We start from the raw sequence: 24,884 nt of genomic DNA, 5'->3' as shown, positions 1-24,884 counted from the left end.
TAACTTAATTCTCATTCATCGCAAATTAGTACAGAACACGATATAAGTAATAACTTCGTATTACGGATATCCTGATGCTTTTAATACTGTATTATCACAACAGTAAGAGTTTTGAATCAGGCACTTAGGCAATCACTTTTCGCATTGAACAATTCTAATTCCATTAAATTATACAATCTTTTTTTTTCTTCCTGTCATTGCTGGTGAAATTAGACAACCCTTTAAAATTCTCAATTTTTTTATGACACACAAAAAACAATTTTTAGAGGATTAAGTTTATTTTTCAAAGTGTAAAAATTTTTCATATTTTGAAATAGATTTATTGAAAACGAATTTCTTCCAGTAATGACTTTTAGCGAGAGGAAAGAAACAAAGAACAAGAGATTTTCATCAACACATGATGTAATATACATGTAAAAATTAGTCTCTTTGTAGTGAATGAAATAAAGTAAAAATGTTTGAATTTCCTTTGAATAAAGAGCAATAAAACCCATGGTAAAAGATTTGTGAAATATTGAATTGCTTAACCCCTTAATGATTGGTTAATTTTCAAGAACACTGTCATAAAAGTGCCTGTTTTTTTTATACACGTATTTGATTAGTGCTGACATGTAGTTTAAAATAATCTATCAACAATTACCTTAAAAATATCCTGGTACTGCCATCTGGTGTGTAAAATGAGAAAAGAAATGTGTTAGTTTTATTCTTATTGGCGTGTTACAACTGAACACTCCAGTCCGGGAATATCACGGGAGTGAGAAATAGAGGGCAAAACCTCACCCCGTCATTTTCACAATAGCGAGAAGGAAGGGGTTAATATTTATAATCACAGGTTTATTTTGCACTGTTAAGCAGATTTTGCATAGGCACAAACATCAGTATCTCTAACATAGATTAAGATTTTATATCCTCTAATAAAAATAGTAAATAAGTATGTGATCGCAATTCTAATTATTCAAAGTTTTAATTTTTTTCTCTTCGCAATATTATTCAAGAGTCCTCACAATTTTGAATCAAAATCAAGCAAGAAAAAAACTGAAATAAGTGGAAAGTTTTAACTATTGATTTCATCAGGAGTAAATCAACCCCTGATGATGGGCCACAATAGCATAAACGACAAATAATTTCTTCAACAACTGAATATGTAAATTTTTTTTTATTCACAAAACATGATATATATATAATACAAAACACCATCAAACAATATAGAATAACCATATTTTGCAAATGCATGATGATATGCCAAATTCAAAGTCTATAACACTCCACATATTTGGATAAGATATCACACTCGTTGGTTTTAGTCATCTGTCCAACAAATAATTTTACTACAATACATACATTAGAATCCTGCTAATTCAAAATCAAAATATAAAGTCTGATTGGTTTTTGACACATTTCACTTAAATCATGTGATCAAAATATCACTTTTTTTAACATGACATTTAAACTTATTAAGTCATCAAGTTAACACTTTTTGACATATCTAAAGTTTGAAGTAACAAATTACAAATCATATTGGTTAAAGCTTTTTTTTTACTCTATATAATGAATGATTCATAATACCAGATTTATGCATGTTATCTTTGAATGCTAGTGATACCATATCATTACATTAATCCAACATATTTGGTTTGAATTAGCAAGGTGCTACTGTAGTATATTATTCTTTTCCATATAGCGTGAATTTATGACTAATCAGTTGAGTAAAAAATAACTTAATGAATATGTATGAAAAATTTACATTATTAGAGTTATAACATAAAGTTTATATTATTTAAATTGATAAACATAGTTTACAAATTAAATCTGATTTTTTTTCCTCATGAATTTTGAAAGTACTTTTAAATTTATTGAGTTATTTGACACACGTATCAAATTATAAATATGCCATTAGTAAATACAAAAATTATATTTTTCAGACTTAAACTAAGACATATAACTATCAAAAACTCAAATCTGCCAATATTTTGTAAGTTTACAAGTAGTTTTTTATACTAATTTCCACAAACTTCTCAATATTTTCAAAAAGAAAAAAATAATAATTTTACATCTGAAAATAAATATTTAAAAAAATTGCACCAATTGTAAAAGCATGTCTGATCAAGACTATATTTATAAATTAATAAAACAAAACTTTTTTTTGTACATCGTAACAAAGCTTACAATATTAAAAAGGAACTTTTTTTTTTTAATGTTAATAATGAGATCAAATGTTGTTTGGAGAGGGGAAAAGATAACAAAAATAAATAAATTAGATCAAATAATACAATTAATCAATTCTTAAAACTTGTATGAAGTTTCTGTCCATAGAATTAATTCACAAGTAATTATACTTTTATTTATTTAATTGGCATTTGTTTTTATATTGAAATTTTGCGATTAGAAATACATATTGAAATATAAATTATAATTGTAATTATGTATTAACAACTTTCAAAATTTAATTCCTACTACTCTGCAAAAAAAAAAGAATATATCGTTTAAGAATTAAAAGTTTTGAAATACAAAAAATTAATGGAAGTAAAAGCAAATATACTGGAAAAGTAGATATTTTTGAAGATAATTTAATGTTAAATTAATAAATAAAATGTTAAGTTCAGTTTATGTATTAAATTTTCATAGGACAAAATTTAAAATTAATGATTTAAATAATCTTACCTTGCTTAAGAAACTAAAACTACAAATATTTTAATATATTGATTAAAATAGAAAATTAGGCACTGATACAGAAAAGAAATTCAAAATTAGAGCTTATATTAAGTTTTATTAATAGTACAATGTTAAAAATATATTTAACATAATTCAAAAAGCTAATGGCTTTTACAAATTTTTATCAAAAGGTTTCTTGCTGAAAGTGATATAAAGTATAGAACCTCTTATCCAGGAAAAAATTAGAACAGTTTTGGAACTAGTTTTAGACGGAGAAAAGGACTCCATTCAAAGCTTTCTTTCAATATTCCAAAAAATTTTCAAGCACAAATTTGTCATAAAAACAACTATTTTCTAGAAAAACAACTTTCAAATTGTTTGATTTGAAATTATACTTATAATTAAATGGCACTGCAATACCTTAATTACGTTTTTTTTTTACTTCATATTTTTGCATTTTGTGTCTCGAATAAACAAAGAAAAAAAAATCAGTCTCATTGAATATGTTTGATTGCTATTCTTTAGTGATCCTGACAACAGAAATAATATTGGGCTTCTGAATAATTGGTAACCTCCTGTACATCAAAACACAAAATAATAAATAAGAAAAGTTCAGATTGTAATACCTGTTTTTAAAAACGCATCAAATTTACATATGTCTTCAGTTTATTATACAAAATATAATTGCAACAAAGAGAATCTCTCCTGTATTATAGAATTTTATAAGGAATTAGGAAACACTTTTATGCAATGGAACACACCAATTTTATCAACAAAAAATATTTTTAAAAAAGGTTCTAGGAATAAATGTGAACATAGTTTGTTAGCTTTTTGCTAGAAAGCTTCACATTTGTTCAGAAATTGAATGATATTTAAACAATAGAATTATCATAGCACTCTTACATGCTCAAATTTAACATTGGCATAAATGTAGAAAATAAAAAAATTATGTGTTATGGATCAAGTTAAAATGAAAGATAAACCTAGATTTAACTAATTTAAGTTGGAATTACCAATCCTACAAGGTTAAAGCACTAAGAACATACAATGCTTCCAATTAAACAGAGTTTATTCAATTCTTGGTTGGAGCCCAAAACCAACATCTATATTACAGTGTGGGTAAAAGCCTTCATGAATATATATAATAGTGAATATTTATATCTTATGAGAATAGTAAGCATTATACCAATTTAGAGTTAATTATGAATTATCTTATAGTGAATTATCTCTTTATCGACATATAGAAGAATAACTTAAAGCTTTTACCATCTAAGATTGTAATCATCCTCACTTTAGCTGGTTAAATCTAGTTTTATTTTTCATTATTATTTTTTTTTTTTTTTACTTTTATTTAACGCATATTCAATCAAAAAAGCATACATGGTAATATGTAGCAACAAAAAACTTTATAAATTATTGTTTCTATGTAATGCTTTATTGCATAAGAACTCTTAGAGTTATATATATTTTTTTTAAAATTACGACAGAGAGTTTATTTGAATTAGTAGATATATGTGAGATGAAATAATGAAAGCACTGAATTTATTCTATTTGAGTTTGTTGGAGATAGCAAAATGCACAAAAACACGAATTATGAGCATTAATATGGTATTTACACATTTTTAATTTTAAAGTTTGACTTGATTGAAGATTATTTTCACACATGAACAAATTCTTGTAAGTAGGTCATAATTTAACACCGTGAAGAACATACGCTTATTAATTTATATACATGAAAAGGGAAATAATCATGTAAATACATATATAAAAAACATAATTGAGCTTTTGTTGATAGGCACCTTTCTTAAACATTTTTTTTCTAAATTTATGAACAATTTAAAAATTATCAAAAGTATTAAGTATTAAAAGTAATAAATACACTTTCCTTTTGCATTATATTCTGCAACAAACCAAGAAAAAAGAACTTCTGTACCAGAAAACCCTAAAACAAATTAATCCTTTAAAAGATACTAATAGCAAAATAAATTCTGCTTGGCTTCAATAGTTCCTTCAACTGAAGGTACTTTTACATCAACTGAATAAAAAATATTTGAAATAATAATTTATTTACAAAAACCGGAAAGGATTCATATTCATACTGGCAGTGAAGAAATCACCTAGAGAGGAAACTTCTGAGAACCTTCTGTTACTTGAATTGGAACTTCTGGGCCTTATATTTAATGTCCTTGGACAACTTAAAGAACGTTTACTCTTGCCTTCAACTTTAATTGTTCTGCGACAATTCGGACAAGAAGCTTGCTAAACAATACATACAAGATCAAGATTAAAAACAAAATCAATAAGCATTAATAAAGTAATTTGTTTAATTTATATACTAAAATCAATTTATATATATACAGGGTATCTGCTACATTTTAGATTTTCAAATTCATGATTTTCCATGACTAATTCCAAGAATTTTTCATGACTTAACGAAGTTGCTATTTTCTCCAACAAAAACGCAACAATAAATTTAAAAAAGCATTATAATAACATTATTCGAAATAGGCATAACCAAAACTATTATACACTTCATCTTCATATTTATAGATTTTAAACTTAAAAAACAGAGTAAGGAAAGAGTTGAAACAATAAAATAGCTGAAAAAAATACAAAAGCAAAAAAAAATTTCTGCAGAATTATATTCTAAAGATACTTTTCTTGTTCATCAGAAAGGAAAGAAATACTCCTGATTTTTCTGTCATTTAGGAATAAAAAAAATTCTCCAATGTTTGTTTCAACTAGAATTTTAAATTGATAAAATTTTTAAAAAAATAATAATAAAAATTCTTGTATCACAGAAGAGAGTTTAAAGGATAATTCGCTCTAGAAATGATATTTTTTCTTTCATTTTTTGAAAGAACACCATAATTTTTTAAAGAACATGATAAAATCTTTTTATATTCAAATAAAATATGACTGAGTGGTGATTTTGTTAGAAATTCAGATATTTGGAACAGGATGAAATTGGGGGGGAAGGAGATTCCATTTTAAAAATTAGATTTTTCGGAGACCTAAATCCAGGACTTTCCATGATTTTTTTTAAAAAATAGTAAAAATCATGACATTTCATGACAAATTTTGTTCATTACCAAAATTCATGACTTTCCATGATTTTTCATGACTTTCCAGGGTGCGCGGATACCCTGTATATATAAAACTAAACTTTGTTCTGGAATAAATAGTGTAGAAAAGAAACAATTAAAGATATACAGCTGTTTCTATGCTATACAATGCCTGTCATCTATAAAAAAAAAAATTTAAATTTTTTTTCCTAACAACTTAAATTTTAATAAATGGCTGATTTTATAAACAAACAATTGAATTTCCAAAAAAGAATTTTTTTCCAACTGCCTGTATTAAAATAAATGGACCAGAATCATGCATGCTACTTAGAGTGGCATGGTATGCTTCAATAGTGGTCTGCGAAGACTTATTGAAAAATTAAAAAAAAAAGATTGAAAATTACGTTGTCATCATCAAAATCTTACACAGTTTGACACTGGTACAATGATACTGCAAGACAGCATGGAGCTCGATTATGGGATAAGCCTAATGGCTTGCATGGCCTAACAAAGGTTGATTTAAAAATTAAATATTTAACTATAAGCTTACTACCACAAAGCCAAATCAGTTATGTACAATCTGTTTAACAATCATTTAAAATGAAATGTTTCAACTTATTTATTTCATTTTATACAAAACCTAACAGACAACCTTTAAAAATCACCATTACTTACTAAACTTACATGAAAAATGAGTGCTATTTAATTAATATTCCTACAATCAGTACATAAGTAGTTTTTTTTTCTTTTTAAATTTTAGAATGTTGGAAATGGTATGCATAATTTTCTTTTTTCAAATAGAGGCCCTTTTTTAAAACAGGTTGGCTGCCCCTGTTCTAAAACATTTCAAAGTTAATTTTTTTACAGTGGTTACTTTTTCATACCCTTGCTTCGTTTCAGTAGCAACAAATTCATCTGTATGTCACATTAAACAACTATAAACTAATACTGACAATATAATTTAAACTTGGCCAAATGATTTTCTAAAATTTGTTAAAGTTTACTTTTCTATTGAAAATGCTATCTAATTACTGGAATGCAATTACTTTAAAATGTATTTTAAATATATAAAATAATTAAAAAACAGTTACAAATATGTTGATTTTACATTTTAATCTTTCTATTGCACTTTTCAGCATCAAAAATTTATATTCTTGTAGAATATTATTTACAATCTAAATTTTTTGAATCTTTGTATTACAAGTAAAGGGTGACCCACTAAAAAAACATTACCTTCTATAATTTAAATTAAGATAAACTGGGATGAGAATCTTTCTTTTTCCAGTAAATTATTTATGATTTTCACAAGACTTCCGATTTTTGTATAATTTTTATCTGATTTCCGCTATTACATGATCAAAAAGCTTGATATCACAGCAACAAAGCCATAAAATTGCGGCAGCATTTTATTACAGTACGGAAAAAACAAGATATTTTTTTTTCTAGTCTCGCATAATGAAGAAAAAGAAGTGAAAAAAAAATCAAGCAACATTTTTCAAAGCTTGCAAAACTCTTGCATTAAAAAAAATAATACCAAATTTGATATGAAATTGACTAGTGCATGTAACAAAGTGATTATACAAAAGTGACTCAAAATTAGTGGATAGTATTGTATCAAAAAAGAAATCTAAATTTTAAAAACAACGTGGAAATCCGAAGCAATAACTCTTGAAAGCACCATTAACAAAATTGCATAAATACTAAAATCTCAGCAACGGTAATCAGGTGAGTAATGATAGGGATAGTATGGTATAAAGTCTTTTTAAATCATTTAGATTTTAAAAGCTATGTTGAAATTTGCTGTAATAATTGCAAAAAATTATATTGTCAGAAAAAAAAATGGGTAAAATGTTCATTTTATGAGAAAATTAATATAAATTTACTTAACTTAATGTCGTGTGTTATGTTAAGTATTACTAGTATGTTTAAGTCAATTTCACAAATTAAAAAAGCAATAGTAAAATTTTAAATAAAATTTATTTCAAAACAGTTAAAATTTCATAGCTGCTTATAAAATATTAACAATGCTGAAACTAAAGTAAAAATTAGAAAAGAATATTTTAATTAATGATCCCCAAGCCATGGCTCACAGTCAAAATCAGTCACTTCACTTGCCCTAATAGACCAGACACTTAACTAGGAAAAAGTTATAACTAAAATGTCTTGGAAATTATTTAAAACAGTAAGAAAAATCATACATTTTCCCTAAATTGATAGCTATCTTCTTTAAATAGTTATATGCAGGTTTAGTCTTGGCCCTTCACTAATAAAAAATTCAGTGCAATTCAGTTCATTAAGCTAAATAGTTAATTTAAGTTATGTTAGGTTTAAAAAAAAAATAAAAGTGGTATTTCCATAGTTACTTTTTGTAAAAATAAACTATATGTAAAAAAATATGTACAGTTTGCATAAGTATTCAAAATACATATAATTTATATTTCATTAAGTGTTAATTGAATAGCTCATGTAAATTAATATAGTTTAAAAAATTTAAACATTTGTCCATCATTACCATATCCAGATAAATCACTAAACTTAAATCATAGTTTAGTACTTATATTAAAAAAAGGGTGTTTCATCAAAAAAAATTAATACCTAAGATTTTTTCACAAAAAGGTTAGTTTCCATAAAGATACCTGACAACTTCTCTACTCTACTATGCATGTAATAAATTTTAGGGATGTGGATTGAGGGGGGAAATTGCTTGTTAGTGAAACATTAATTCGGATGTATTTTTTGACACTGAATTAAACAAGATCAATCCTCAGACGACAGGACTAATAGCTTAGAAGTGGGTTTTATGAACAAAAAATACAAATTTGTAATTGTACCAATTTACATATCTGATATTGTTATTAAAACAAGTGAGATATTCCTATGTATTATTGTATGCGGAATCAAACGGGACTACTCACTAGTTAAATTAACGAATATTTCATAAGTACCATTGTATATATAAAAAGTACTATTTTTGACATGGATCAGTACACTTTTTACTTTGCTATCTAGGGATAATCTGAACATGTAATACACATTTTCAGAAGAAATATTTTGTATTGAATTGAATGAAACTAAAGTTATAAGAGTTTTCTTCAAAATTAAAGTAATTCAAAAATGGTAATTTTCATACAAAAAAAAACAAAAAAAAACTGTTTTAGACTTTGAAATATTAGCCCTTTTTTTTCATGTTGAGTCTCATTCAATTAAGCATGAAAAATACATAGGAGACAATACCTCACTTGTCTTGGTAACAATATAAAATTTGTGAATAAGTGCAAGCATAAAATTATACTTTTTGTATACAAAAACCTTATAACTTCTTAAATTTTTTTTTTATCCATTCCTATTTTATCTCACTTAATTCAGCATGAAAAATGCACCAAATGATATACTTTACATGTTCAAACAATTCTAATTTAGAATTGTTAAGTGTACACATAAGTACATGTCAAAAAATAGTGCTTTTTATACATAAAAACTCTTGATATTTTTAAAATATGAATTATATTGACTTATGTATAGTCTTTTTTGATTCAATATTGAAAACAAAATAAATAGGAAAAAATGAAATTGAATGTCTCACTTGTTTAAATTAATAATTGTAACAGTAATATTAAATACATAAATAAGTACAAATACAAATTTGTATAAAAAAGATTTATAACTTCTAAACTTTAAGTCAGATCCTCTTGAAATTAGCTCAATTCAATTCAGCATGAAAAAGTATGCTGCAAATAATGCCCCACCTGTCTGTCTAGAAGAAATTCAGTTCTTTCCCAGAAATCACTCCCTTTTTCTTCGAAGAAAGGGGAAGCAAACGAGGAAGGTTGAGGAGTTTTGGAGAATCATATAACATAATAGCTAGGGCCCTATAAATTAAGCGAAGATGCGGAAACCCGCATAATTCACAATTATCCGCATAATCTACAATTTTCCGCGTAATCGCAGCATATCTGTATAATTTTTATTTTTCAGCAAAATGTATTCGTTTACCAGATAAATTTCTCCTTAAGGGTTTTTTTTTCAATTGAAATATATCTTCTTTTTCAATTCCAAGAATCTTTTTGGTCAGGTGGTCAGATCTTTCCAAGAATCTGACAGAGGTGGACAAATTCACAGGAAACTTTAAGAAATTGTTCAAGCATTGTCCTGCAAGAAAGCGCCGCTATTTAAAGTTTTTAACAGATATCTAATAAGAAAGCTAAACTTTGTCCAGCACCAGTAAAGACACGGTGGAATTCATGGTTTAAATCAGTTCAATATCATGCTGAATATTGTAATGTTTACATAGAATTTTTTAGCAGTGAAATGAACCCTTCTCCTGACACTGCTTGTCTCAATCGGTGCAAAGTTTTTGGTGGAAAGCAAGTACGTTTGCAAAGACTTTCAGTTCATTGCAGAACACGCTCAGATATTAATGGATACTCTTCTCTTTTTCAAAACATGTGGCGTATCTATTCACAAAGCTTACAATAAGATTTTTGATCTGAGGTCTAAACTTCAATGTAATTCTCAGGCATCATACTCACGAAAAGATTCATGCAACGTATTTCTTCAAGAAGTGTTTCACAAAATAATTGCAAAGTTGAATACTTACTACTCTCCAGAACTAGACCTATTCAAAAAACGTGGGCCCAAGTTTAGTCAACTTGCATTAAACTTCATGAAAGCTGCTCGAGTTTTCGATCCAGAACAAATGTGGTCAGTCAACTGCAGTCAACTTCAATATTGAAGACGACGATGTATTCAAGAATATTCCAGGAATGAGTTGTCAAGATATAAAACTCGAGTATGCTGCTTACAAAGAATATGTAAAAGAATGTTCAAACCAGGATTTAATTAGATTCTGGAATTCAGAAGTAGTCTCAGAGAGATTTCCAGAACTTACAAAAAAAGCAAGACAAGTGCTCTCAGTGCTTCCTAATTCAGTAGATTATGGAAGAGTTGTATCCTGCTACGGCTAAATTTTTACAAAACAAAGACAGAGTTTGAAAGAAAACGCAGCTTCTGGACTAACTTCTGCATGCATAATTTTTAAAAGACACTGCATCCTTGCCGCATAATTTTTAAAAATTGCCGCATAATTTTTAAAAAACTTCCGCATAATTTATAGGGCCCTAATAATAGCATAACAAAATTTTTTATCAAAAAAAAAAAAAACTTCATTATTTTTTTCTGAAAAAAAAGGGGGCTACTATAATAGTGACTTATTGAAATCCTATACTCACTCTTTCTAGCCATGGAGCAATACATTTCTCATGAAACAGGTGTTCACAGGTAAGTTGTTTTGCTTTCTCTCCTATTTTATAATCATTCATGCAAACTGTACATTGAAGTTCACTACCTGTTATAGAGACAGAAAATTAGACATAATTACCATTAATAAGTAAACATAATTTTTATTGATTTTTAATTCTACATAATTACTATTAAATAGTAAAAATATTTCATTTAAATTTTGTAATAATATTTCATTTTCGATTGCCGCATTTTAACTTCTGATCATTTACCATTTTGCAATAATAAATGTTTTTGCAATATAGTTATAAATTTTGAGTAATATTCACATTAAAATATTATATATAAACTATTTGTCAATTAGATAACTGGCAAAATTAATTTCATGTATGTAATAAAAGCCAAATTAAAATTATTTACAGTAAGTATAACTTACCAACATGGGCTTCAGTTAAAATAACAACAGGCAATGCTTTAATCTGATCTTTCATTAAGGGGGGAGGGCCACTTATATCTACTTCATCTAACAACTAAATAAAAGTTATAAAGATGAAATGAGTTAAGTAGAAAGTTAAATGTACAATTAGATGTTTATTTTTAACAACAATAAAATTATACTTGAGAAGCAAGTGCATCTACTTCTGAATCGGAACTGAAATCATCAAAGAACCTATAAAAAAAAAAGCAATATATTTCAAAACTGCTGAATTTGAAGTAAAGAAATAATATAAAGTTTAAAAAATAATATTTTTTTTTTAAATTGCGCTGTTTATTGAACTTATTTATCATTCAAAAACTTACAGGTTTCAAGAATAAACAATACTGGTTTCAAGAATAAACAATCTAACTTCACTGAATTTCACAGATTTTCTTTATATTTTTATCAATAAATTTGAAAAATTCAGTGTTTTCTAAATACATGAACATATAAATAATTATAAAAGGAAAATCGTAAAAGAGTTTCATTAAATGTTTTAAATAAAAATAGGCTTTATTATTTTTCAAATATCACATTCTCTTATTATTTTTTATAATTTAAGTACTAAACTGCTAAAAATGAATAATTAGTAAATTTTAAAAATAATCATGTTACAAGCATATTGTTTTTTAAAATAATAAACTAGTTTCTTCTCAAAACAATTCCTCTAATTTATAAATAAACAAAAATGCATAAGAAAATTTTTGAATAAACAAGGAATTAGAAAGTGGGAAATTGAATATTATAATTGACATCATAAAGAGAAGAAAAAATCAGAGCATACATCATGGTTTGCCATCCTGGAAGTACAGACATCTTAAAGCATAAATTACTTCCTCTTTTACAAGACAATTCAATTTGAAAATTTAAGTCTTAAAGATATTTGTTATAATAACTGCAAAATTTACTTCCTTAAATAAATTCTTTTAGTTTACACAAATAGTGTTTTTTTTTTTTAAATTAAAGCTTTCAATAAAGATGAATTTTATTTATATTACATAATATTTTAATATAATGCATAGCTTTCACAAATATAGATAAAAACTGAGCTTGAAATTGTACAAGAGGAAAAATAGAATATAACTTATTGTCAAGATGATACAAGGATGGTGAAAAGAAAGTTGTTTTAAAAAGAAACAAAAGTTATTTTCTTATCTACACAGCATTGAAGATAACAATTGAAGTAAACAAAAACAAACATTTTTTTTTTTTGAAGGAAAAAAAAAAGAGATTAACTTAGAAGTTCAACACACTTTTACAAGATATTCAAAATATTGCTCCACGGCTACCAATTTGTAAAGGAAAAATGTAACAGTTTTTAAGAAATATAAATTTCATGCAGAATATTAGGTAAAATATCAAACATTTCAATGACATTTTATTTCTAAATAATAATCAAGGTTGGCAAAAATCATAATTTTAAAAACAATTATTGGAAATCAATGGTTAAAATTTTTATATAATTAGAACAAACTAATCATAGAAAAATAAAATTATAATTGTTTTTTATTGAAGTTCAATACTTTCACGAATTTGAAATGACTAAAACTCAATTTATCAGTTAACTAACAAATGAATAAAAATCAATTTAGATCAAGAAACGTACAAAAAATCACTTATTCTAAATTTTTCTGGGCAAAACAAGTCTTTCTTCATTATTTATAAATACAGGCTACATGTTTGAACAAGTTATTTTGTCTTAAATAAACATGAAACTAAATTTGTATTATTATGTTTATTAAACAGCAAATATTTTTAGTTACAGTTATAATTTTAAAAAAAAATTTACAACAGTTTAATCCACATTTACTTTTTTTCAATTTTGAATATTAAATAAATAATTTACATACATTAATTATCCTCTTTATACTTACCTAGATAAAACATTCAATATTGAATAAATCAGACTTTAAAAAAAAAATCGCAACCTAAAGAATCTTTATAAATTATCCTAAAATTAAAAATAACTTTAAAAATTATAATTTTTTTTAAAAAAAAAATAGAGTTAATTAAATTGTAATTTAAATTAGGCCAACTCCGATAGTAATTGATATTGAATTTATTTTAGATAGTTATAGAATATTCTTGATTTTAAAAATCAGAAAGTTCTAGATAAAAAAAGAATTTTACAACTGAAAAATTAAAAAAGAAAATTTTACTACTGAAGCAAGCAATAAACTAAGGAAAAAAATATTTTAATAGTAATTTTTTTCAGACTTTCCAAATGAATTTTTCAAAAATACACAGAAAACAGTAGAGTTTTTGTTTCAACTTTACTAGGAGAAACTAGCAAAGCATGATGAGTAGGCAGCTAAGCAACCATATAAAAAGTACAAATCTTGTAAACATAAAATTTAATAAAACATTCATTATAACTGATCATAAGTTAAAAATTTAAGTAAGCTTCATATTGAGCATACAACAAGCATTAATAAATTATTATAATACATTTATAATAATTATAATACAAAATTATAATTATTAAATACATTTTATACCTCATTCTCAGCAACTGTGCTTCACCTGAAAATAAGTTTAATCATTATTCACTTAATTTTTTAAAAAAAATTTACAATACAGCATTTTGCCTTTTTTTAAATTTTAAATTAAGTAATACTCATTTTTCAATACAGGACATAAAAAAATAAATAAATAAAAACCAGATATATATTTTTTTAGCATGCTTTTTTATCTGAACACATTTTTAAAACTATACAAGTATTTCATTATTAGGATTTTATTCTTTAAAAAAATAATAAATAAAAAATTTAAAACAATCAGAAACAACTTTTAAATTAATAACACAATTAAAAAATCTGTACCTACAGAGAATTACCAAAAATCAAATATCCTAACAAATAACTTTTGATCCAAGTCAACATTTCATTAAGATTTAAATTACTATTATTAGTACAGTTTTCATAAAATACGATTCTGCCAGATTTCTAATCTAATAAATATTTTGTTCAGAACATGAACATTTCCCAAACTAATTTTTAAGTGTTTTTTAAACAATACCACAACATTGACAAAATAAATAGCTTTAAGCCTTACCCCTTAAGCTTTTATTTGCATCGAGTTTAAATTGCATACTTTATGACTATAATATTCAATTATTATCTTTGCAATGAAATTAAGGAAAAACAAAGTTTAAAGAAATCCTGTATAATTTTTAGTAATGCATTATTTTTCAAAAATTCATCAACATAAAACAGTTTTTAGACTAATATTATTTATAAATCAAAGAGATATTTATGTCTTCATTTTCAAATTCATCATCAGACCATTTTATTTAACTCTTGTCATTCAATCATTTTATTTTAGACATTTTTTTTCAGATGTGCTTATTCAAACCAATAATCAAATTAATCAGTTAATCAAAATTATATTTGTAATTTTAACTTAAAAAAAAAATAAAAGATATACTGTGGATATTATTATTGAAAAATAACTTCAATGGTGGTAGAAAAAATCCCAATATTTTTTTCTTACATTTTTTTTTTATTAATTATCATTATAATAATTTTTTAATAATATATTTTGCCAATGATGACAGTATTTTAAAAGTATAATGTTACATTATATGAATTTCTATTAAGATAACAAATTAAATTTTGCTGCTAATTTAATTAATTACACATAATTATGGATACATTATTATAATAATCAATCACTTTCCATTAAAAATTAATGATAGAAAATAAAAGGAGGAAATGTAAGACAAACATTCAATGAAATTGTTAGAAATGCAAACCATTTGATTTTTTTTTCTTTCTTTAATAGGAAAATTGGAATGTGTAAGTAATACAATGTAAGTAATATGTATGTAATACAAAAAACTAACAATAACATCAAATAACAATTAAGGTGTAATTTTAATACAAACTATAAAAAATTTATAAAACTTGCCTTCACTAATATAGTCAGCATTAACAGGCAAAATGGTGCTAAAAAAATTGAAAACAAAATTAGAAATATACAAAAAACAAAAAATTTATCAGTAACTATCACTATATATAACAAGCTCTTTTTCTCCCACTCTTTTTTTTTTTTTTTCAATTTTACCAATGAGAATAATGTTAATTATGAACTAATTAACATCAAGGCTCTAGTTGGGGGTACAAAAACCACACACAATATGGAAATATTTTTCTATTGTATGTTCTTTACTTCTTTATTATTGATAATATATAAAATTAATATAACTGTTATATTTAGCATTGATAAAAAAAATTAAATGATAGAAAAATGGTGAAGTTAGATTGTCACTTTACTTCATCCCTTATACACATCCATAATGCTTGAAACAGGTGCAAATGTTTTTTTGTCTTTTTTCCTTTGGGGTTGTAAAATGGAGATAAACTGGCAGTGCAGTCTTCAAATATTTTACAAGCATAGGAAACAGTCTCGTTAGTTTGATTATTTGTTATTTTCTGTTATGGATATGGCAAACTAAAAGTAGGAGTGGAAGATAAGTGAATACCTGCTCTTCTACAAATTGTTTCAAAAACAAGAATGAAGTGTACTAATTAACGTACTTAATTAAGTGTATTAAAATTATTACTCTGTTAATAATAAATAATAATATTCTATGGGTTTGAAATTATTTGGCTAACAAGAAAGCTGTATTTTGTATAAATAAATTTTGTTGTTGTTACTTATCTCCAGTCAGGTCTGCGAATCCATTGACATGCATGAAATCAATAACTAGTGAAGGGTGAAGTATAGGTCTGTTAAATAAATTTTAACTATGCTTAATGCCTTCAATTATTAATGGGCCAAAGGACAAAATTTGTAATCAGGCCATCCTCAAAAGACAAAAAATTTAATTGACATATTTTGTAAGCAATTCCAAAAAAATTTTTTAGAACACTGTTTTACCTTTGACTCTTAAACAGGGTGCGTAGCCAAATCATTGAATCAAAAATAAGCACTTTTTAAAAACTTTTCAAGCACTTTACAAAAATTTTCAAGAACTCAAAAAATTCATATTGAATCAATGATGTTATTGAAAAACAAAAACTTTTTATGAACAATTTTAACATTAAAAAAAAAAAAAAAAAAAAAAAAAAAAAAAGAAACGGACGTAAATCGAAACAATCAGTACTTTCCCACATCACCGAGTGAATTCAACTTGACTCTGAACAAAAGTACCCTTACCCCCTACATCAAAAAAGTGTAAGAAGTAAAATAAAATAAAAAAGAATAAAATTATAAATAAAAAAGAAAAACATTTAATAAGAATCTGACTCTATCCGAATTGGAGCACTCGGGTTTCAATTTCGAGTGTGCGCGCATGCGCAAGTCATAACGTGGGTACAACATGAAGTCCGTGTGAATGATTACATAGCAAACTCCCCATTTTTCGTGAAATGCAGGGGATCCGCCAGATATCACTGAAGGAAAAAAAAAATTTTCCTGAAAAAAAGCACTTTTAAAAAACGCCAGATGAAAAAAGCACCTTTAAAAGCTTTTAAAAACGAAATCTCACAAAAAGCACCTTTAAGTACTTTTTACAAACGCTACGCACCCTGTTAAAATACAGTCAGACCTGTTTACCTCAATTCTCGCGGGAAAGGCGAAAAATTTGGGATAAAGAGGTTTCGAGTTATACAGATACGTTAAAAAATTTAATTAAATTGGGTATACTATAGCCTACATCACAGATCGTGTTATTCCTACTAAATTTAACTAGTAAACAGCATTTTCTGCGAACCTGATTTCTAGCAACAAGTAAAAGCATCAAACGAAGTGTCTTGTTATAAGTCGCTACTCGCCAGGTTGGAATTGTATTAGTCTAGTTCCTTTGGAAATAATTTATATTGTTGTTTTACCGAAGTTTATGAATTTAGTAAGCATATTTAAAACTCAGTTTATTAATTAAACTAAAAGGTAAATGTTATTCCTAGTAAGTGGAAGTAGTTGTGCTTTTTTCATATTATACCCAATTCAGAAATTCTATTAAAAAGGCTTTAATTTTTTTAGTAGAATAATTCTACCACATACACATTTACATAACATTTTTGTAACATAAATTTAACACTGAAAATAATTTTTCAAAGATTTTTGATGCCTTATCTTCTTTGTTGCAATTATTCTTTTAAGGTTAGAAAGAGCAGCAAATTCCTCGTAGATCACATTTTCCTGGGATACAAGAATAGTTAATATGAGTTCTACAGCTTTTACTACCTTTTTTACACTCACTTTTAGTTCATCAATATAATCTTCAGGTCCTTCTTCATCTGATATCCCTTTGACATTACATAAGATTTCCACATCTGTCAGTTTTCCGCATGTTGCCAGGCAGTAGTCCACTTATAAAAATCATCAAAATTAATGTCAACATTAAATCTGATTTTATTGCATTCCAATCTTGCAAATCTGGCACTGCATTTCCAGCATCAACAGTTTCTTCTTCTTTACTGATGCCTTCAACCTCTTGTTATTCTAGAGGTCACTCCGTCCTACTCATCAACCCGCTACTAACGGCCAGAATCATTATATTCCTTTCTAGTTAAGGAAGCACAGAGATAGTGTTCAAAATTCAAGAAACGATCCCAACCTGTACATCCCCACTTCCTGTGGTTTCACGAAATTCATCTCTGTCTGCAAGTGCTACTTATAAAGAAAGTTATGCAATTTGGGCATTTGTGCTCGACTATTAGAAACTCTAAAAACAGAGATTTAAAGAAAATAATGTTCGACAAAAACATGGAAAATACATTGATTCTCGATAGTAATTGTGGGGAATTTCAGAAATTTTGAAATATAGAGGTTTTTGAGTTAACGCGGTTCGGATAAACAGGTTCAACTGTATTAATTTTCTAATTTTTGAGAATAATTTTAACTAAAAGCTAAATGCTTTCTAGTTTATGTATTTAATTAATATAGACTAAATACAGTGCAACCTCAAAAATCCAGACTGCTGGGGGATCTGGAAGGTCTGGATTTCCGAATTTTAAATACCTTACTTAAATTCATAGAATTATCGAAGTTTCGAATTCGAGAGGCCGATTTTGTGATTAAATGCACACGCATAGACCTCCTACGTCAATTTTAATAACTTAACATAAATATGCACTTTAAATAATAAACATTAAAAATCAAACTTTCGTTATTTTCCCCCGTAATCGATCGTTTAGATAACATAATATTAGCAATTAAAACTAAAAAATATAAGCTTAAAATGCACGCTTAATTTCAACTTATAACTGAAACAGATGCTTCTAGACTAGACTGTACCAGCTGATACTAATCCTTTTTTTGTTGGGGGATGAAAGAACTTCTCCCCACCTATCAAGCTTCAAGGTTAAGAAAGAACCAGTTTTCTTTCTTCACAAGGGAGAAAAACAAGGTGGTAGAAAAATTCCTTCTCCTGCACTCCTTATCTATGGAAGAATATAGAGGGGAATCCCCTCCATATTGAAGAATATAGAGGGGAATCCCCTTTGTATTATTTGTTATCTATACAGAGCTGATAAGGATGACTGGAATTTCCTTATCACTCCCCACCCCTACCTCTTCATCTACTGCTTCATTGTTGGAGTAGAGTTGCGCTTTTACATCAAAATTTTTATTTTAAATGATTAAAAAAAAAAAAAAAAATTATGCCGAACTGGACGCGAGAGTCCGGATTTTAGAGATTTCCAGATTTCGGAGATCCGGATTTTCGAGGTCGTACTGTAGTAACTAATGTAGAATAATTTAATATAGAATACTTCCACTAAAATTGCAGAACATTATAGACACACACACACACACACACACATATATATATATATATATATATATATATATATATATATATACACACACACACACACGCAGACATACATAGTTATATTTATTATAAAAAAATCTAAAATGAAACTCACTTTAATCTGCTATAATCTCGTTCTTCTTCTGGAGTTGCTAGTCCTGATGCATCTAGTTCAGAATTAGGAGAGCTTTCTTCCTCCCTGTCATCAAAGAACTGGCTCAGCAGTCTTCGGTGAGTTAAAAGATCCTATGAAATATTTTAAGAAATATGATTAATGAACAGACAATAAAGGTACCAAAATTTTAAAAATGCAGCCAATTTCTTTATATTTAAATTGCATCAATGATAATTTAGCACAATTATTTTCAAATAAAATAAATTTAACAGTCTTATAAGTCCTTCTACATTTAGTAAAATTCATTATTAAACACTTTTTTAAAGTTTCAATGGTTCAATAGATTATTTTATTGGTTCAATAGATTATGAGGTATAGAATAATGAACATATATTTATTAATATATATAGAATAATAATATACACACATAAATGATAAAAAAATATATGTACTCAAAAATAATATATAATTAATTTAATTTCGTAAGCTTACTTAATTAACAATCTTTTATTCTTCATTATTTAAATAAAAATAAAACTTTTAACAGTCCATTTTATAGATTCTATTTATTAAAACAACTTAAGTGATTAAACTGTATGTTAATTACGCAAATTTTATAACTAACTATGTTTTTCAATAATAACTGGAATATAATTTTTAACTGTAAACTGAACTGCAATTTCTGAAAAATAGCAACAACAAAAAAAACTTTTATGAGAACAAGATCTGCAGCATAACTAATGAGAAACCTTTTCAGGTATGTCATAAATTAAATTGACAGAAGAATAGTCAAAATTCTGCCAACTTTTAGCATACTTTATTTTGAATATACTTTAACCAAAAATTTAAGCCTGAATATTACATCTTTAATTATATAACTTCCGCCTTAACCATTAAACATACAAAATGAGCAAAACATAAAAGCTCCATAAAAATAAAATTCATATTGTCAACTTACTTCTACAATAGTGTCCTCATCACCAAAATAAGAGTCAAACTCGTAACTTTCAGGAATTCTGGAAAATATAATAAAAAATAAATATTGCATACAATTTACTTCCGCATTATGTACTACAGAATATATTTATAGGGACTTACTCTAATTCCAAAAATTCTTGTGAAACTTCCTCTAAAAATCCAGATGAGCAATCAGGACATATTAATTCAGTCTATTTGCAAAAGATATAAATATTTTTTAAAAATTCACAAAAAAATATGGTTCTTTTTTTTTAAAATTTTTACAAAAAACTTAAATAGGAAATACTCAACAACAAATATAAAGATCAGTGCAATATAATCTACTAAAAATAAAAATTACTCAAAATTTTGAGTAATACAAATTATAAACAAGTTAAATACTTTTCCACTTAATGAGAAAACTTTGATTACAAAATAATAATAAATAAAAAAAATGTAATCAAAAAAATCTTTTATCAATTCTCATCTATCTCTTAAAAAAGTAAAAAATTTATAATTACCTAGTTAAAATTTTTGACCAATTGAAATGAATGTTAGAATTTACTATAGGGGTGCATAACCTTTTTGAGTTAGAATTTACTATAGGGCCACTTACACAGTATTTTGACTAACAAAGGGTCACACACATATTTAGTCATATTGGCCACAAATGTGATAATTTTTATACACATATTAGTGTTCTAAACACTAAATTTTTTATCAAAAAAAAAATAATAATAATAAATAAGTACTATATTTGCAGAAAATTAAATACTTTTAATTATTAGAATTCATTAAAAAATGAAAAAACTAATGCTTAGTCTAAAAAATTTATATCAAAAGAAAAAAAGATTGAATAACTTGGAATTGCGATGAAATTGATTAAAATAATGCAAGCTGAAAAGTGATTACTCAAATTCAAAATTTGTGCAGCATATTAATAATATCAGATTTTTAAAAACCATACTGAATTTCATAGCAATAACCTTTGAAGAGCGATCAAGAAACAAGATAGATTTACAATAGAATGTATGCAAATTGAAAAATGCAAGGTGATGACTCAAATTTGAAATTCAAAATTTTCCACAGATTTTTATTTTTCAAAAAAATTTTTTTTTTGTTTTCAGAAGCTCCAGAAACAGTTGATGGGCGGTTGTGCACCTCTAACTTAAGAAAAATTTTACATAAATTGACAGAGAATTTACATTAAGTTAAATAAGCTGAATAAGAGTTAAAAGAGCTGAAATCAGATTTTTTCATGATCAGATTTAATCTACATGAAAACTATAATTGATACTATATCATTACTTTGATGATAAAGTTAGTATATCATTACCTTAAATTAAAACAATAATTAGACATAATTTAATTAAACTTTAATTAGAACAAAAAAATTGGCACAGCCAAAATGCAATATAATCATTAATAATTTTTTTTTAATGGATGGGTGATCGTGTAAAGCTAAGGGTGGTGCCGTTAGTGGTTAAATTGCTCTCGCAAGACTTCCGGGTTACTGCTTCCGATATATTTTTATGCCGCAGATTGAAAAAATGCACCATCATATTATTGCATCATATCTTTTGCAGTATTTCACATGTACCGAGTTCTTTCTTTCAGCCTTTAAACTTCAGCATTATCACATTAATATTATAATCATTAGAATATTTTTTAATTAGGCTAACTTAAAAAGATATTTTTGGCGACATTTTATTCAAATGTAGCCAAATAAGGGATAAAATACAAAACATGGCAAACCTTAAGAATTATTCACAATGAGATATTAACTTTCCAATTTTTTTTTTGGCCTTACGACCTCTGAGAATCAATACATTTCTGAAAGCTCTTATGACTGGTGCAATTATGCTTAGATTTGAATCCAAATTTCAATAACAAAACTGCATAGAATATTAGGCTTGTTCACACATCACCTCGTAGTCATAACATAAGCGGAGGGATACACCGGAAATTTTCTAAATTTCTTCTGGTTTAAGGACGCTTGTTATTGTTTACATTAGGTCACCCATCCATAGAAACTCAAATAATCATTCCAAAATTTTTTTTATAAATCTAATGTTATCTAAATAAAGAATTACTTATTATTAATCTTATATAATGATCTATATTCTTCAAATAAATATATAAAAAATTACTGCAATCACATTATTTTGTAAATATAAGGACACCAAGACCAGACCTGCAGAATTTTTCAGCCACATTATTTAAGGACAACAAAATTTATGTTTTAACGTTTAATTTAAAATGATTCACAAATACATGATGAAAGCCAAATAAGCTTAGATTAAAGTTTTTAATGTTAAAAAAAATTTAGGAACATTTCTATATTTATTAGTTAATTTAATATAAATATTACTCAGAGGTTACAGTTCTGAAAAAATCTAGGAAATGAGTATATTAAATGAAAAGCAAAATAAGATTTACAATTTATGACAAGTAGTGATAAATAAAAAATGATACATGATTTATATTTAAAAAAAAAAGTTCATAAACACTGTTTCAACACCAAAAAAAAAAAAAAAATCTGATTTTTTAATATCAACTAAGTGCAAATCAAAAAAGGAATGTGAATAATATAAACACTGACTGACAAAATTTTTATTTTAATTAATTTAATAATCAATAAGCAAGAACAATAAGCAACAGCACAATAGGTGGTACATTATTTTTGACCTCAGATTTTTTTAAACAAAACAAATTGAGAAAAAATTCCCAGCAATGAACACCAAGGAGTAAAAATTAAAGATAAAACAAAAAATAAAAGATTTCTATAAAGAATAAATAATAGTTTTTTAAAAAAAAAAAAAAAAAAAATTGAACCCGAAAAAAAAAAAAGACATTTATTTGATGTTCATTTCGCTGGCTTTTTTTAAATTTTTTTTTTATTTGTCTGCTAACTATGCAAAGATGGTCTGGTAATAAATTTTTTTGGAGAAAAACTAATCATGCACAAATCAGAACACCATTAACATTCTTTCCTTTAAAATCAAATTCCTTTAAAGTTTATTTTAATCATCTGTAAGTTAAGTTTTTTAAATCAATAAAAAGAACTGGGGATAAAAGATAAATCGTAAGTCTTTATGGAGAAGTCTTCAAATGAAGGCATTGGACTGTCTGGCCAACTATGATAAAATTATAAACTATGATAAAATAGCAATTTAATTTTCCTTTTAGATTTCTTCAATGGATTTAGACTTAGTATAAGTATTTATTTTTCCTCTTTTAGGTAAAGATAAAGAATGGTTGCATAAAATTCTAATTAAATTTAAACCACATACAGTTTTGTGTATTATTTTATTGAATTGTATTTAATATTAGCATGTTAGATAAAGCTTACATGTACAGTACATGTTAGGTTAAGCTTAATTTTTACAATAATAATCTCTGATTGAATGTGCTGATGTCACACACAAATTTATTTTTATTAAATAATTTAGTGAATATGCAATCGAAAATTAAAATAACTATTGGGTGAAAGGAAATTTTTTTTCTAATTATTTACTTTTCAATTAAGTAGTACATTAAAATATTAATTACAAATAACTACTATTAAATAAAGCAAAATAGACCAATTGAAATCTACTTAACTTAACATACCTACTTAATGGTTGAAACTATTAATTTATTAAAAAATTAAACTATCGCCAGGGAGAAAATATGGTAAAAAAAGAACAAAAATATTGAAATAGTTAAAGGCATGAAAATGTTTTGGTAATTTTTAAATTATATGCTCATAATATTTGAAACTTTTCATAACACGTCAATAATTTCATATTTATTAAATAATCAAATTGAAACTCGTAAGTAACTGATTTAAAGAAATTGAACAATGTTTTAATTTCAAAGTAAATGAATTGGTTAAATCTATTTAATACTACAAAACTGTTTTAAATTTCACGAAGTTGCTGAACAAATGAAATGCTAGAAAGTTTAAGTTTATGTAAATGGTGTTGTGCGTAGACTTTATAAAACAAAATTATTTAGATAAGTGGCGACGAATGTCGTTGAAAAACTGGTAAATTACCGATTGATAGGGTGACACTTCTTTGGAACACTGATGACAAAAATATTTCATACCAAGGTTAGGTATTTCATATTCTACACCTTCAGCCATATTATATGTAGAATTAAAACATAAAAGAAAATTCAACTATTGTAAACAATAAAATAACAAAAAGGGGATTTTCTTCCACATTAAACAACACGGAAATAACGTTATCACAAATTACTTGAAATAATCGTTAAAAAAGAAACTAAACCCTCAAACCAATAACAAAGATGATAATTTAATGATAGTTGGAGTTGAGTTGGAGTTTTGCTGTGCCATAACGTTCGCAAAATCAACTTTTTCGCCCGCTTCCACCAACAACAAAAAAATTAAATTTAAATATAATCCTGAGTTTTTATTCACCATTTTATCTACTGATTAAACTGTATAAGTTTAAATTCCTTTTCAAATCTTGGTTATTTATTGGAAAGGAGCACTGCTTGTGAAGATTTTTTGACCGTAAAAATGGCAGATTTCATTATTAAATTATATAACAAAAAGGAAAATAGATTGAATGAGCTATTTGAGTTCCTTTCCAACTTTGTTTACTGAAATAA

At 26.0% G+C, this 24,884-nt stretch overlaps 1 protein-coding gene across 2 annotated transcripts; it reads right to left on the bottom strand.

Annotated features, from left to right (window-relative positions):
- Positions 1 to 1,137: 1,137 nt before the first annotated feature.
- LOC107446718 (E3 ubiquitin-protein ligase RNF126) lies at positions 1,138 to 24,873 on the bottom strand. Of its 2 annotated transcripts, none has more exons than XM_016061436.5 (10): positions 24,304 to 24,873; positions 20,406 to 20,476; positions 20,266 to 20,323; positions 19,308 to 19,438; positions 15,343 to 15,380; positions 13,932 to 13,956; positions 11,574 to 11,625; positions 11,392 to 11,485; positions 10,946 to 11,061; positions 1,138 to 4,911 (listed from the first exon to the last, which is right to left on the bottom strand). In XM_016061436.5, the coding sequence occupies exons 1-10, from the start codon at positions 24,391 to 24,393 to the stop codon at positions 4,720 to 4,722; spliced, it is 867 nt and encodes a 288-aa protein (XP_015916922.1). In that variant the 5' UTR covers positions 24,394 to 24,873; the 3' UTR covers positions 1,138 to 4,719. The 2 variants fall into 2 exon arrangements, with proteins under 2 accessions (XP_015916922.1, XP_042904022.1); XM_043048088.3 differs by having other exon boundaries at positions 24,691 to 24,710.
- Positions 24,874 to 24,884: the final 11 nt, after the last annotated feature.

Source organism: Parasteatoda tepidariorum, chromosome 5 (assembly GCF_982258835.1).
Source record: "Parasteatoda tepidariorum strain Cologne lab strain chromosome 5, Ptep-v5.0, whole genome shotgun sequence".
In the NCBI taxonomy this organism is placed as follows: domain Eukaryota; kingdom Metazoa; phylum Arthropoda; class Arachnida; order Araneae; family Theridiidae; genus Parasteatoda; species Parasteatoda tepidariorum.
Note: the sequence above shows the minus strand (reverse complement) of the source record. Positions and strands in the feature narration are given on the sequence as shown.

What these genes read in the sequence shown, in the direction of transcription:
- LOC107446718 (XM_016061436.5), bottom strand. Translation starts at nt 24,393, where the DNA reads ATGGCTGAAGGTGTAGAATATGAAATACCTAACCTTGGTATGAAATAT. An exon ending in ATGAGGACACTATTGTAGAA is followed by an intron (nt 19,439 to 20,265) that starts GTAAGTTGACAA and finishes AATATTTCATAG; the next exon opens with GATCTTTTAACTCACCGAAG. An exon ending in TAGATGCACTTGCTTCTCAA is followed by an intron (nt 11,486 to 11,573) that starts GTATAATTTTAT and finishes ACTTTTATTTAG; the next exon opens with TTGTTAGATGAAGTAGATAT.